The sequence below is a fragment of the Heteronotia binoei genome, chromosome 3, assembly GCF_032191835.1.
Source record: "Heteronotia binoei isolate CCM8104 ecotype False Entrance Well chromosome 3, APGP_CSIRO_Hbin_v1, whole genome shotgun sequence".
NCBI lineage: Eukaryota > Metazoa > Chordata > Lepidosauria > Squamata > Gekkonidae > Heteronotia > Heteronotia binoei.
The window spans coordinates 87902149-87915809 of NC_083225.1; the positions used below are offsets into that span (position 1 = coordinate 87902149).

The following is a 13661-nucleotide window of genomic DNA, read 5'->3' on the forward strand; positions in this document are numbered from 1 at the left end:
TAAGTCTGCATGGACATTCAGGGTCCCTGGAAGATGAGTAGCCATTAGAGTGTTGTTCATTTGTATGCAGTCCGGCCATAAGCCTTGGGCGAGCTTGCACAGCTTCTGAGATACTGTGCCCCTCTGGCGGTTTATATACAACAGAGCTGTTGTATTGTCCGTTAGGCTGGCCACTGCCTTGCCCATGATGAGAGGGCAAAATGAGTGGATGACGGTGTGGATTGCTAGAAGTTCCAGGAAATTTATGTGATACTGTGTGAGGTGGACTGGCCAACGATCCCCCATGCTGAGGCTGTTCATGTGGGCTCCCCACCCCCACAGGGATGCATCTGTTGTAATAGTAGCTATTGGAGGTGGTTTGTGGATGGGAGCACCTTCCAACAGGTGTTGGGGATCTTGCCACCACACAAGCGAAGTCAGGATGTGCAGGGGTATGGTCAATACCTGTGACTGTGGGTCTGTATTGTGTCTGAAGTGTTGGAGGAACCAGAGTTGTAGGATCCTCATGTGCAGCTTGGCGATCTAGATCACTGACATGGTGGCTGCCATTAGGAGTCTTTGGATCTGATGGGCAGTGACAGAGGGGTGACAGAAAAGACTGAACTAAGGATAGGATATCTTCCGCTCGTTGGGGAGGTGGGAAGGCTTTGCAGCAGCAAGTGTCCAGGATGGCTCCTATGAACTGGACCCTCTGCGAGGGTTGGATATGTGATTTTTTCATGTTGACTCTGAGGCCCAGCTCCTGCAGTAGTTGGAGTGTGACTGAAATGTGACGAAGAAAAGATTTGGACTGCGCCACTAGCAGCCAATCGTCTGTATACGGGAAGAGTATTATATCCTGGATTCGTAGATATGCTGCTATAACTACCATGGTCTTTGTGAAGACTCTCGGAGCTGTCGATATGCCAAAGGGCAGGGCACAGTATTGGAAGTGGTCTGGCCAATAGCAAAACGTAGATACTTCCTGTGTGAGGGATGGATGCTGATGTGGAAGTAGGCATCCTGGAGATCCAGTGTCGCCATTCAGTCCCCCGATTGAGCAGGGGTAAGATGTTGGGTAGCGTTGTCATTCTGAATTTGTGGTAGGCGATGAATAGGTTCACTATCCATGATTGGTCTGAGTCCTCCATCCCGCTTGGGGATAGTGAAATAATGGGAATAGAAACCAGAACCTTATTGGTTTGTAGGGATGGGCTCTATGGCTTGTTTGGAGAGGAGCGTTAGTACTTCTTCCCAGAGGTTGAGGGAGGGAACAGTGGAAACAAAAGTTGGAGTGGTCAAGCTCAGAGTAAATTCGATCACGTAACCATCCCTAATAAACGAGAGGACCCATTTGTCTGATGTTATTTTGGTCCATGCTTGGAGGTAAGGTAACAGGCGGGTATGGTCTGAGGAAGGGGAGAAGGAAGGGGGGCCAGAAGGGAGGGAGCAGTCAAAGACCCTGTTTGGGTTGTCTGGGGGGTCTTGGAACGAGAAGATTGGTTGGAGGATGGGGAGTATTTTGGCTTGAAGTCAAAAGGTGATTTAGGTGATGGAGCAGAGCTTTTGTTGCTTCATGGTTGGTCTGTAGGCTGTCTCTGATATGCCTTCTTGTTCCAAGACTTTGACCAGGGGTATTTGGTCTGGGTCCGGGAGGAAGAGGAGACTGCAAGATTGCGTGATGTTCTAATGCTTTTGTCCATCTCCTGAAGGACCGAGTCAGTGTTGGAGCTGAAGAGGCCATTACCGTCAAAAGGTAGGTCTTCCATGTAGGCTTGCGTGTCAGGTTGGAGTATCATCGACTGAAGCCAGGAATGGCGTCTAAGAGTAATAGCTGAGGTGAGGGTTTTTGCAAACACGTCCTCAGAATATTTAGCCGAGTTGAGCTGCTGCTAGTTGTTTTGCTGTTCTCTGGAAGACTGGCTAGGATTGTGGATAGTTGATTCCATAGTGCATATTGGTATCCATACAGGCAGAATAGTTGGCTATCTTAACACTCAAGGCTCCTGCAGAGTAGATTTTCCGACCTAAGTTGTCTAGTTTCTTCCCTTCCTTATCAGGAGGAGAAGAATGGGTCTTCTGAGCTTGGGACGAGGAGGAAACTATGACAGAATTGGGTCTTGGGTGTGAGAAAAGGAATTCTGCGCTGGATTCCTGGATGTAGTACATATGGTCTAGCCTGCGGGAGGATACTGGGGTAGAAGCAGGCTTGTCCCATGATGCCTTGGTAGTATGAAGCATCATTGTAGTTAGAGGGAGGGCTATCGCTGTGGAGGTGTCCATTTGGACAATGTCAAAGACGGTATCAGTAATGATGGGCTAAGGTTGAATGGTAGGTAGAGAAAGAGTTTGTGCCATGCATTTGATAAGATCCCCGGAGGACTTCAGGTCCTCAGAGGGTGAGATGGTTTGGTCTTTGGTCACTTTCTGTGATGGGGAAGGTTCCCCTGTTGAGTGTTGGTCTGCGTCACCAGGTGTGGAACCATCGTCCGACTCCGGGGTGTGTGTGTGTGTGTGCTTTCGGCGTCAGAGTGGTCCAAGAGATGTGGTGTTGGTACTGACTCCTGCTCGGGTGGAGTTTTATGCTTGGGTGGAAGTTTTGTAGGAGTCTCCGGCTTCCCAGGAGATTGCCTTTTGTGTGGATCCGGGTCGGTGTTGATTGGCTTAGAGATCGACGCTGACAGGGGTCGACGTGGTGGTCTGTAGGATGTGCGGGAGCGATGTGATGCCTCAGAGTATTGGTCCCGGTCCATTAGATGGGGTGGGAGCCATATCCTCGGTGGGGAAGGCGGGATATAAATCAAATAAAATGAAGTGAATGAAAAGCAAGATTGCATCGGGTAGGTGCTGTAAAGGTATTGCCATTAGTGCTGGTCCCACGGTATTGGTAGAGGTGGTGGCGGGTAGGGGATCCATTTGGGCCTCTAGGTTGAGGTGAGTGTTCCCTACAAGGAGACCGATCCCATGGGGTGTCCTTCGGCATTCAGTCCCGGGGAGATTGGCTTCGGGCTCGAAGGGTTTTGTCCACCCTTTGTGGGAGGTCAGGTGGAGGACTATCTTCGGTTCCTGATCGCTGGGTGAGATCAATGTCCCTGTCCAATTCGGCGGAAATGACTACTTCGCCCTTTGTAAGAGGATGCATCGCAGGGCTTGGCCAACAGATTGGTGACACCAGGAGTTTCAGTGGCAGAATGATAGGAGCCGTTGGATCCGATGGTGATTTTGGAGGAGAAGGAGTATGCACTTTGCTCTGGTGTTTTTCGAGACCATGCGTATGCTTCTCTTTCTTCTTCTTCTCCAAGTGTGACCCTTTGTCCTCCCTGCGTTTCTTGGCAGGGGTAGAGGACTCTGATCTGGAGATTGAGCTTGCCCGTTTGGAGGGGCGGTCAGCATCGGAAGGGTCATGGCCAGCACCAACTGAGGCCAATGTTGTCGATCCGGTGGTCGGGATCGGTCAGTTGGTTGGTCAACGTGTCGCTTTGGGCATTGGTACACAGACACCTGAAGACCCGCACGTTTGGTTCCATTAAACCCAGCCCACCAGGTGAGCCTCTTGTTTGCTCTCATTCATTTAAATTCCTGTTTTTTTGTCTCCTTCCCCTTGTGATGTCAATTTAAAGCCCTCTTGACAAATCTCTCCAGGTTTCCGCCAAACACGTTCTTTCCTGACCTTGACAGGTGAAGTCCATCATGTGCTAGTGGGTTATCATCCAGAATACCTACCCCATGGTCCCAGAATCCAAATCACTCCTGCTGGCACCACCAATGCACCCAGTGGTTCACCTCCATTATCATATTTCAATCATATTCCTCTTCCTACAACAGGAAGGATTGAAGAGAACACTACCTGTGCCCCCATTCCCTTCAGCTTCCTCCCAAGACCCTCAATACTTTCGATGGTGTTCATGGCTGTGTCATTGGTTGCCACATGGACTATTATGAATGGGTAGTGCTTTGCAGGTTTGATGAGTTTTGGGATCCTTTCTGTAATATCTCTAATTTTCACTGCTGGCAAGCAACACACCTCTCAGGCCAGGGGGTCAGACCTGGACACATGACGTTCCATACTCCTCAGCAGGACCAACACCTTTCTTTTCCTTCCTGTGCCATTTCTTCATATTTCCCTGTCCATCTCCCTCTATCTTCCTTGTGTTTGCGATACTTCCACTGGCAGTGTTTCCATCGTTGCCTCCCCTGCAAGGGCCTGGTATAGATTCCTTAGTTCTAATGGTGTTGAGTGCTGTCTCACTTGATGCCTTTGGAGTCAGGCTGTAGCACTCTAAGGAGCCTTGTTAAGACTGTCAACCACACTGTTGTCCCTTTGATTAGTCTCTCCTTCCCTATGCAGAACATCAAAGTTTCTGTTAACAAACTGCTCCTCTTCCTTGATTTCATGGAGATTAGGAATTCTTTCCTCCAGGTGCTGAACACTGTCCTCTAAGAGTCCTATCAACTTACACTTCTGACATGTAGTCCATTTTATCCTTAGGGAGGAAGACAAACTTGGCACACTCCCCGCAGGTGACTGGAAATGATCCATGAGCATTCATCATTTCCCAAGTGGAGTCTTGCACCTAGAAATATCTTGGTACGTTGATGTACCCTGAAAGAGAACTGGCCAAATGGCTACCTGAGCCACAAGGGGTAAAAAATAGGGGAGGAACAGTGGCTCAGTGGTAGAGCATCTACTTGGTAAGCAGAAGGTCCCAGGTTCAATCCCCGGCATCTCCAGCTAAAGAGGGTCCAGGCAAGTAGGTGTGAAAAACCTTAGCTTGAGACCCTGGAGAGCTGCTGCCAGTCTGAGTAGGTAATACTGACTTTGATGGACCGAGGGTCTGATTCAATATAAGCCAGCTTCATGTGTTCAAAGCACAACAATGCAAACTTTTCTAAAATACCTATGGGATCTCCAGGCTAACAGCTACAAGGGCAAGAGCTCTTTAGCTCTTGCCCTTTTGCTCGCACCAAAAGCTTACACCTCTGGCAAGAAAAAACCTTGCAATTTAAAGGCTCACAGCCCCCCATCTCTGACTCGACAGCCAGAGGAACAGTAGAGGGCGGGGCCAGCAATCACCCCCAGTCAAACAGGCCCTCCTCTCTTAGCAAACCGGACAAAAACCACATGGAAGCAATCAGAAACCCCTCTCCCGCAGACTCCAAGCACTCCCCCGCCCCAGTTCTCTCACATAGCAACCTCAGTTAATGCTCTGCAGCTGTTTAGAAAAAGCAAAACTAACAGTTCTGTCCCAGCTCCTTCCCCAGCCCAGCTGAGTCACTTGTATGTATACGCATGCGTGTGTGCACCACCCCCCAACAACACACATAGAGGACAAGCAATCTTCTCATGCTGATCTGCCTTTGCTTTCTTGTTCTTCCACCTCAGAGCAATCCTTGGACGTAAGAGGCAGAACCATGGTTCAAATTTACACACAGTGTGCAGATTAAGCCAATTTATTTATAATGGAAATTCATCACTTGCCAACAGGGGAACTGCTTTCCAAGTCCACAGGTTACTGCCAGACTGAGATGAATTATTGAATGCTTATTTTATTTATTTTAATTTCATTAGATTTGTACCCTGCCCTCCCCTTATGGGCTCAGGGCGGCTAACATTTTAAAATCAACAATTCAGCTTTAAAACAAGACAATATAATAAAACAATATACCAATTTACTAGGCTAGTCATCCAAGATTCATTTACCATCGCTGCTATTGTTGCATTGGCGCTCACATATTACTGACATTATAACTGCTGTTATGTTGGTGCTCACATGTTGTTATAGTGCTGGTCAGGCTCTCAGAGCTATGGTGTAGATATTATAATGCAGTGATTGCCTTCCTCAGGTGTTAAATGCAAGTCAAAAGAGTTCGGTCTTGCAGGCCCTGCGGAACTGTATCAGGTCCCGAAGGGCTCTAATTTTTTCTGTAAGGACATTCCACCATGTGGGGGCTGCCACAGAAAAAGCCTGGCCCTGGTGGTGACCAACCGTGCTTCTTTTGGCCCAGGAATCATTAAAAGATTTTGAAAGCCTGAGCGTAAGTGCCTGCTGGGGTACGTATGGGGAAAGGCAGTCTTGAAGGTAAGCAGGCCCCAAGCCATATAGGGCTTTAAAGGTTAGAACTAGCACCTTGAAATGAACCCAGAATGCCACAGGCAACCAATGCAATGTTTGCAGCACAGGTTGAATATGCACCCATACAGGCAGCTCCAATAACAACCTGGCCTCTACGTTCTGCACTAGTTGCAGTTTCTGGGTTTAAGTCAAGGGTAGCCCCATGTACAAGGCTTTACAGTAATCTATTCTTGAGGTGACCATCATGTGGATCACTGTTGCCAAGTTGCTGTGCTCCAGAAATGGAACCAACTGCCTTATCCACCAACAATGGTAAAATGCTGATTTGGTAGTGGCCGCTACCTGGGCCTCCATTGTCAATGAAGGCTCCAGGAGAACCCCCAGGCTCTTGACCCTGGACGCTGGCACCAGAGGTGCCCCATCAAAGGCCGGCAGGAAGATCTCTTTTCCTAGGCCACCATGACTTAAGTGCAGGACCTCCGTCTTTGTAGGGTTCAACTTCAATCGACTGTGCCTGAGCCATTTCACCACGGCCTGCAATGCCAGGTCTAGATTTTCCAGGGTGCAGCTGGACTGGCCACTCAACATATTGATGGCATTCCAGCCCATATCTCCAGATGACCTGGGCAAGGGGGCGCATATAGATATTGAACAGCATTGGAGAGAGAATTGCCCCTTGGGGCACACCACCCGTATTAGCGGATGCCTTCAGGATAACTGACCCGCTATTGCTACCCTTTGTTCCCGACCTTGGAGAAAAGAAGTAAGTCATTGAAGGGCAGACCCCTGAATCCCAGTGTTGGCAAGGTGACAGGTCAGTAGCTGGTGGTTGACTGCATGATATGCAGCCAACAGATCTAATAACAACAGCACCGCCAAGCCACCTCGATCCAAGTGCCTCTGAAGATCATCCATGAGGGTGACCCGTACTGTCTCTGTCCCTTGACATGGAGGGAAGCCAGACTGAAATGGATCTAATACAGAAGCGTCCTCCAGAAACCCCTGTAGCTGTACTGCCACTGCCCTCTTAATAACCTTGCCCAAAAAGGGTAGGTTTGACACAGACCAATAGTTTGCCAATTCGACCTGATCCAAGGATGGCTTTGTAAGGAGATGGCGAACCACTGCTTCTTTAAGAGGCATTGGAAAGGTCCCTTTAATAAAGGACCTGTTGATAATCTCCTGCAACGGGGCCTGCAGCTCCATCCAACAAGGACATATTAACCAGGATGGGCATGGGTCCAAATCGCAGGTAGTAGGACGTACAGTGCAGAGGATTCTGCACTGTGGAATGAATTCTGTCGAGGATTCTGCACCGTGGAATGAATTGATCCAGAGACAAATCAGAAGGTGTGCTTGCAGCCTCAAGTTCCCTTACTGTATCAAAGTTGGCGAGGAGGTTGCGACGGAGCGATAAGACCTTATCTGTGAAAAAGTCTGCAAAAGCCTCACAGCCAATCTCCAGTTCCCTAGAATTTGGTTTGCCCTGTGGCAAATTAGTAAGGGTCCAAATTGTACTAAATAATTGGGCCGAGTGAGAGTTCGCAGATGCAATCTGAACTGCAAAGTAAACCTTCTTTACTGCCTTGACAGGCTCCTCATAAGACTTTATAAACAGCCTATCAGATGTTCTTGTCACCTCATCACGAGTTTGCTGCCATCGCCTCTCTAGCCGTCTAAGTCGCTGTTTCATTAGTCGCAACTGCGGAGTATACCAAGATGCAAGCTGTGAGTGGTGGTGAAGAGAGCGCTGGGGAGCAATCTCATCAATGACCGCAGAGAGTTGTTGGTGCCACTTCTCTGCTAATCCATTTAACGAGTCACTAGAGGGCAAGGGATCCTGCAAGTCCATCTGAAGCCGCATAGGGTCCATCTGGTTTCGCAGGCAAGCTAAAATACGCTCACTGCCTAAACAGGGTTGTGGTGAAGCATCCACACGGGCCTTCATGGCAAAGTGGTCTGACCATGCACTGCCTCTGCAGTAATCTGGTCCACTAAGACTCCCACTGCAAAGATCAAATCCAGCATGTGCCCAGCCTGGTGGGTAGTAGTTGTTACGTATTGGGAGAGTTCCAGTGTTGCCATGGAAGACACCAGGTCCGTCGCCTGTATCTAGTTTGCATCATCGGCATGGACGTTGAAATCACTCAAGACTAAAAGCTGCAGGTATTCCAATGCCCAGCCTACTATGGTCTCCATCAGGGACGATAAGGCACTGGCCGGTGCATTAGGCGGTCGGTACACCAGCCAGATAGCTAACCTCTCCCCCACATCCCATACCAAGCCGACATATTCAATGCTGATGATCGTTGGAGACAGAAGCACCTGGAAGAAGCAATTCACCCCTATGGATAGTGCCACCCCTCCCCCCACCCTCTAGTCTGAGACTGGTGAAGGACTGAGTACCCAGGAAGAGCCACTTGAGAGAGAGTTACTGTCTCTCCGTCTCACACCCAGGGTCACACAAGCCAGGTCCATAGCCTGCTCACGCAGGAAGTCTCGGAGGCCTGCGGTCTTATTATTAATGGACCTGGCATTGCACATCACCAAGGACGGAGGTGAGTCATTTCCCTGATCTGAACTGCCTGCTGCCTTCGACATGAGACATAGGCTGGAAGGAGAGCCTATCAATACCGCAACAAACTTAAAGGCCAGGAACACTTAAAAATGAAATAAAACTACATTTAAACTTTTCAAAATTAAGTTTTCCACCATGCAGCTGTGTAGGAATTCATAACGGTATTCATTACTTAGCTCTTCTAGTCTCGTTCATGTTAAGTGGAAAATATAATGTTCACATATCCTTTAGCGCTTCTTAAAGAAACAGCACTGATCCTTTAAGAAATCATAGAATTAGAAGGCACCTCCAGGGTTATCTAGACCAACCCTCTGCACAATGCAGGAAATTCACAATTACCTCCCACCCACATCCCCTGTGACCCCTGCTCCATGTCCAGAAGATGGCAAAAAAGCCTCCAGGTTACCTGGGCCAAACTGATTTGGAGAACATTGCTTCTTTACCTCAAAGTGGTGATTGGCATTTCCCTGGGCATGTAAGAAAGGGCCACAACAATTAAGCATCCTTCCTGCCCTCCCTCTCATGATGTGCCTAAGTTCACAGAATCAGCATTGCTGACAGATGGCCATCTAGTCTCTCTTTAAAAATTTCCAAGAAGAAGAGCCCACCACCTCCTGAGGAAGCCTGAGGTACCGCTCTGTCAGAAAGGTCTTCTTAAATGTTTAGCAAAAAAATCTTTTGATTTAATTTCAATCCATTGGTTTTGGTCTGACCTTCTGGGGCAACAGAAAACAACTACACACCATATGTGACAGGCCTTCGAGTACTTGAAGATGCACCTCTCAGTCATCTGCTCTCCAGACTAAACATACCCAGCTCTTTCAACCTTTCCTTGTAGGACTTGGTCTCCAGACCCCCTCACTATCTTCGTTGCCCTCCTCTGGACACGCTCCAGCTTGTCTAAATCCTTATTAAACTGTGATGCCCAAAACTGAACACAGTACTCTAAGTGAGGTCTAACCAGAGCAGAGCAAAGTGATACCACCACTATGCATGCGCTGGACACTATACTTCTGTTGATACAGTCCAAAATTGGAATTACCTTCTTAGCTACTGCATCACACTGCTGACTCATGTTCAGTATATGGTCTACTAGCTCCTTTTCACACATACTACTGGTCTCAGGACAGATCCTTGAAGCACTCCACTTCTCACTCAGTTCCAAAAGGTCAAGGAACCATTTAAAAAGCTCTCTTTGGGTTCAATCTGTCAAGCAGTTACAAATCCACCTAACAGTAATAGGGCCCAAACCACATTTTACCAACAAGAATGTTATGTGAACCTTTTCAGATCCTCTTTTTTCCCCTTGAAGAGGAAGACAACATTTACCTCCAATTTTCTGGCAACTCACCTGTTCTCCAAGAATTCTCAAAAATAATGGACAGAAGCTCAGAGATTACATCTGCAAGTTCTTTTAGTATGTGTGGATGCAATTCATCTGGCCCTGAGGACTTAGTTTCATTTAAAGAAACTAGGTGTTCATGCACTACCGCTATTCTGATCTGAGGGTGCAACTCCCTTCCCTTCTCTCATCATGTGTTTTGTTTTTGCTATGTTGAGCACCATTTTCCTTGCAAAAGACGACTGAGGAAAAGTAGGAATTGAGCAGTTCTGCCCTTTATCACCTGTTACAATTTCACTTTCCTGTCTCTGCAATGGGTCTACCATGTCTTTGCTCTTTTTCTTTCTTTGAACATAAGAAAAAAACTGTTTTTTTGTTTTAGCATCTCTTGCTAGCCTAAGCTCATACTGAGCTTTAGCTTTTCTAATTCTCTCCCTACAAGCATTGGTTATTTGTTTATATTCATTCTTGGTTATAAGACCCTCCTTACATTTTTTTTATTTCTCAAGTCCTTAGGAAACCTGTTTATGAAGCCACCTTGGCTTCTTTTGATTCCTCTGATTTTTCCTTCTCATAGGAATCATTTGTGATTGTGCCTTCAATATTTCCCTTTTAATAAACTCCCACCCCTCTTGAACTCTCTTCTCCTTAAGTATTTCTAGCCATGGGATTCTACCCAGCATAACTTCAAGTTTGTCAATATTTGCTTTCCTGAAGTCCAACTTATAAGTCTGACTATGTACAGCTTTTCCCTTCCCCAAGACAGTACATTCCAAAATCACATGGTCACTACTACCCAGGGTGCCCACTTCTTTCACCTCATCAACTAGTTCTTCCCTGTTGGTAAGAATCAAGTCCAAGACAGGAGATCACTTTGTTTTCCTCTCCACTTTCTGGAAAATGAAGTTGCCAGCAAGAAAGTCGTTTATTTGACCTTTCATTTTTAGCAGAGTTGGGCTTCCAACAGATATCTCCCACGACCACTGTGTCCAGTCTCTTTGAGAACTTTGTTCTAGGAGTGTCTCATCCAAGTCCCCTGCCTGATTTGGTGGTCTAAAATCCTTTTATCAACACTGTTAAAAGTGAGCCATTTTTGTATAAGATATTTACTTGTAATGAAATCTGCATGTTATTTCTGTATCTACCTGAGGTTCTACATCAAGTATTGCAATTAATCCCTGTTCATGGATCTTCCGTATCGTTTCCAGTTTTGTTCCATACATTGCATCCTCATGGCTACCATATTCCAAATATTCATTGTTGGAAATGTCCTGCATCATTTGGTCATGTGATACAAAGTAATAATTCTTTCCATTCTCTTCATCTTTCTTTGGTGGTCTGGTTGTATCTATAATTAGAAGAGAAAACAACAAACATTTAATCTGATTAAATTTGATTTCTCTTGTTTCAGCACTCTAACCAATGCATAAATTTAATTTTGTGGTTTTCAAAATGCTGTATATTGATGAAAAAAAAATCTAGGAGAAAACATTGTAGGCTATTACTTTAATCTTTAGATATGTACAAATGGAAACCTGCAAGGACTTGAGGGGGGGCATGGCATTTCCCTTTCCCCCACTTTTTCTTCTTTCTGCTGTTGAACAGTAACAAGCAACCAGACCTAAATGAATCATGCAAATAAGGTAGCAGCAGCAGCCTGGTGATTGCTGCCAGGTCTGGCTCAACAAATCCTTCCTCAAAGGCCAAAACAGCCCTGAAAAGGGCCCTGCTCCCCCACCCTTTACTGACAGAAATCAAACCTAGAAGTGCAGTGGTTACCTAACAATGGCCACTGAGGGCTTCTGTTTCTTAAAGTTACAGATGCTCCCTTTATCATTTTTTTAACTCCTAATGTAAATTTTGTTTTCATATTTTATATTTTTCTGCAAACATGGGGCCTTTTCAGGTTTGCAGAAAGATGTCTTGTCCATTCAAGGGTTCAGTCTCCAAATTTAAGTACCCTCACATATGGTCAACTTGGCTACAAAATATATGGTCTTTGCAAAGTCTATCATTAATTAATTCAGTTTGGTATTTGTACCTTGGAATTTTTTTTCCTACTTGAAGTTTTTTCCTACTTGAAGAAAACCTTTCTGAAAAAAAATTGTTTACTGTGAGTATATTCAAACTATTTTAAAAGTATGCTATCTCATCTCCATTATATTTTGCTGAGGGGTAGAGCAGGAGGAAGGAAAAAAGGAATGTGAAATTTGGAGCAGATCTGGCAATGGCACTCTAAATTCCATCACCAGGGGTGGGTGCATGGAACTGATGCATTATTCACCACTTCAAATAGAGAAATTCTTTCTACAAGATATTGGAACTGAAGTTTGTTTTGGGACATCACATGGCAAGCAAATGCTATAACCACTGGACCACAGTCCCGCCCCCTCCCTTTCCTACTTCTGCAAGCATCATAGAACTTTCATTTTCCACCTTTCCATGGCAGTCCTCTGAGATCTCCAAAATGCTGCAACTGGAAGACAGGGAACCCTCACAAAAACCACTGGAGGGCGAGTGCAGTCTACAGCAGTATTTGATAAAAACTCCCCTTTTCCTGGCCCAAAACAATCTTTTGATTTAGCCCTATATGCTTGGTTTTTTACCAAATTAAAAGTGTTATGTGTTCCAGTTAGTCATACAGTGCAATCCTAAGAACAAGAAGATTGCATAGAATCATACCAATAGTCTGTGGTACAAAAATGAACACAGGACTCTTGTGACATTTTAAAGACTAACAGATTTACTGAAGCACTCTCTTTTGGAGACTGGGTTTATGTAGTAATAAATTAGGTACCTCACAAAAATTAATGTTCAACCATTTACTAAACTTAGCATATTACTTACGTGGAATAGGATATGCAAATCTGTCGGGATGTTTTGTGATCAGTGTATTTTTTATATGTCTTCTCCCAACACCATGAGCTCCTATGGGAAACAAATTTAAAATGCTCAAGAAGATTCAATTAAATGCTGTTGCAATTACAGAACAAAAGTCATATTCAAAAAATTACCTAGTAAGACTAGTGTTTTCCTTTTGAATGCTGGCAATTTTACTACTTCTTCATATGTGACAAGATCTAATTGATCAAACACTGCAACAGAAAATAAAAGCCAGAAATAAGAAAAAAATCCTACTGAATCATGCATATTTTCCACTAACGCCATATTTGATTTATAATCATTATATTTGCATCAAAATGCTATAACTAAACAGATTATAACAAAACATTTTATTCTTACATTTTTACTAACACAAGATACTTCACAAGAACAGTTAGGTCAAGAAAAATTCAAATTACATGCTTAAAAAATTGTGCTTGGAACCATGCATTATACTGATTACAAATAATGACAGCTTCTGAAAGTGCTGGGATCCCTGAAAGTGAGCAATAATGTTTATAGACAGTCACAGATGAATACAAATATGAGAATGTCTACTTACATAAACAGTAAACATTTTAGATATTTTCTCAAAATGTATAGACAAAAGCTTGATTTTATTACTTTATTCTTTCAGCTACATTCAGCTATTCTTCTAAATAAATCTATTCAGATTTATTGTAAGTAGAGTTCTCTTTACACAGAAGTGCTAATTTTATATTAACGTGCTCTTTAAAATTCTGACAGCAAATGATGATCTAGAACAAAGAGGATGGCTTCACTGTAAACTATAAAGCCTTTAGTA

At 45.0% G+C, this 13661-nt stretch overlaps 1 protein-coding gene across 20 annotated transcripts in view; it reads right to left on the minus strand.

The window, feature by feature from the left end:
- CASK (calcium/calmodulin dependent serine protein kinase) overlaps positions 1 to 13661 on the minus strand; it is a 382103-nt gene that overhangs the window by 28265 nt on the left and 340177 nt on the right. For 14 of the 20 annotated variants that reach the window (XM_060234148.1, XM_060234166.1, XM_060234153.1 and 11 more), the window contains 3 exons: positions 12988 to 13068; positions 12821 to 12901; positions 11119 to 11321 (listed from right to left, as the gene is read on the minus strand). In XM_060234148.1, coding sequence (XP_060090131.1) covers positions 11119 to 11321; positions 12821 to 12901; positions 12988 to 13068 — 365 coding nt within the window. The remainder of the gene's footprint in view (positions 1 to 11118; positions 11322 to 12820; positions 12902 to 12987; positions 13069 to 13661) is intronic. The other 6 variants (XM_060234164.1, XM_060234158.1, XM_060234161.1 and 3 more) reach the window with 1 other exon arrangement.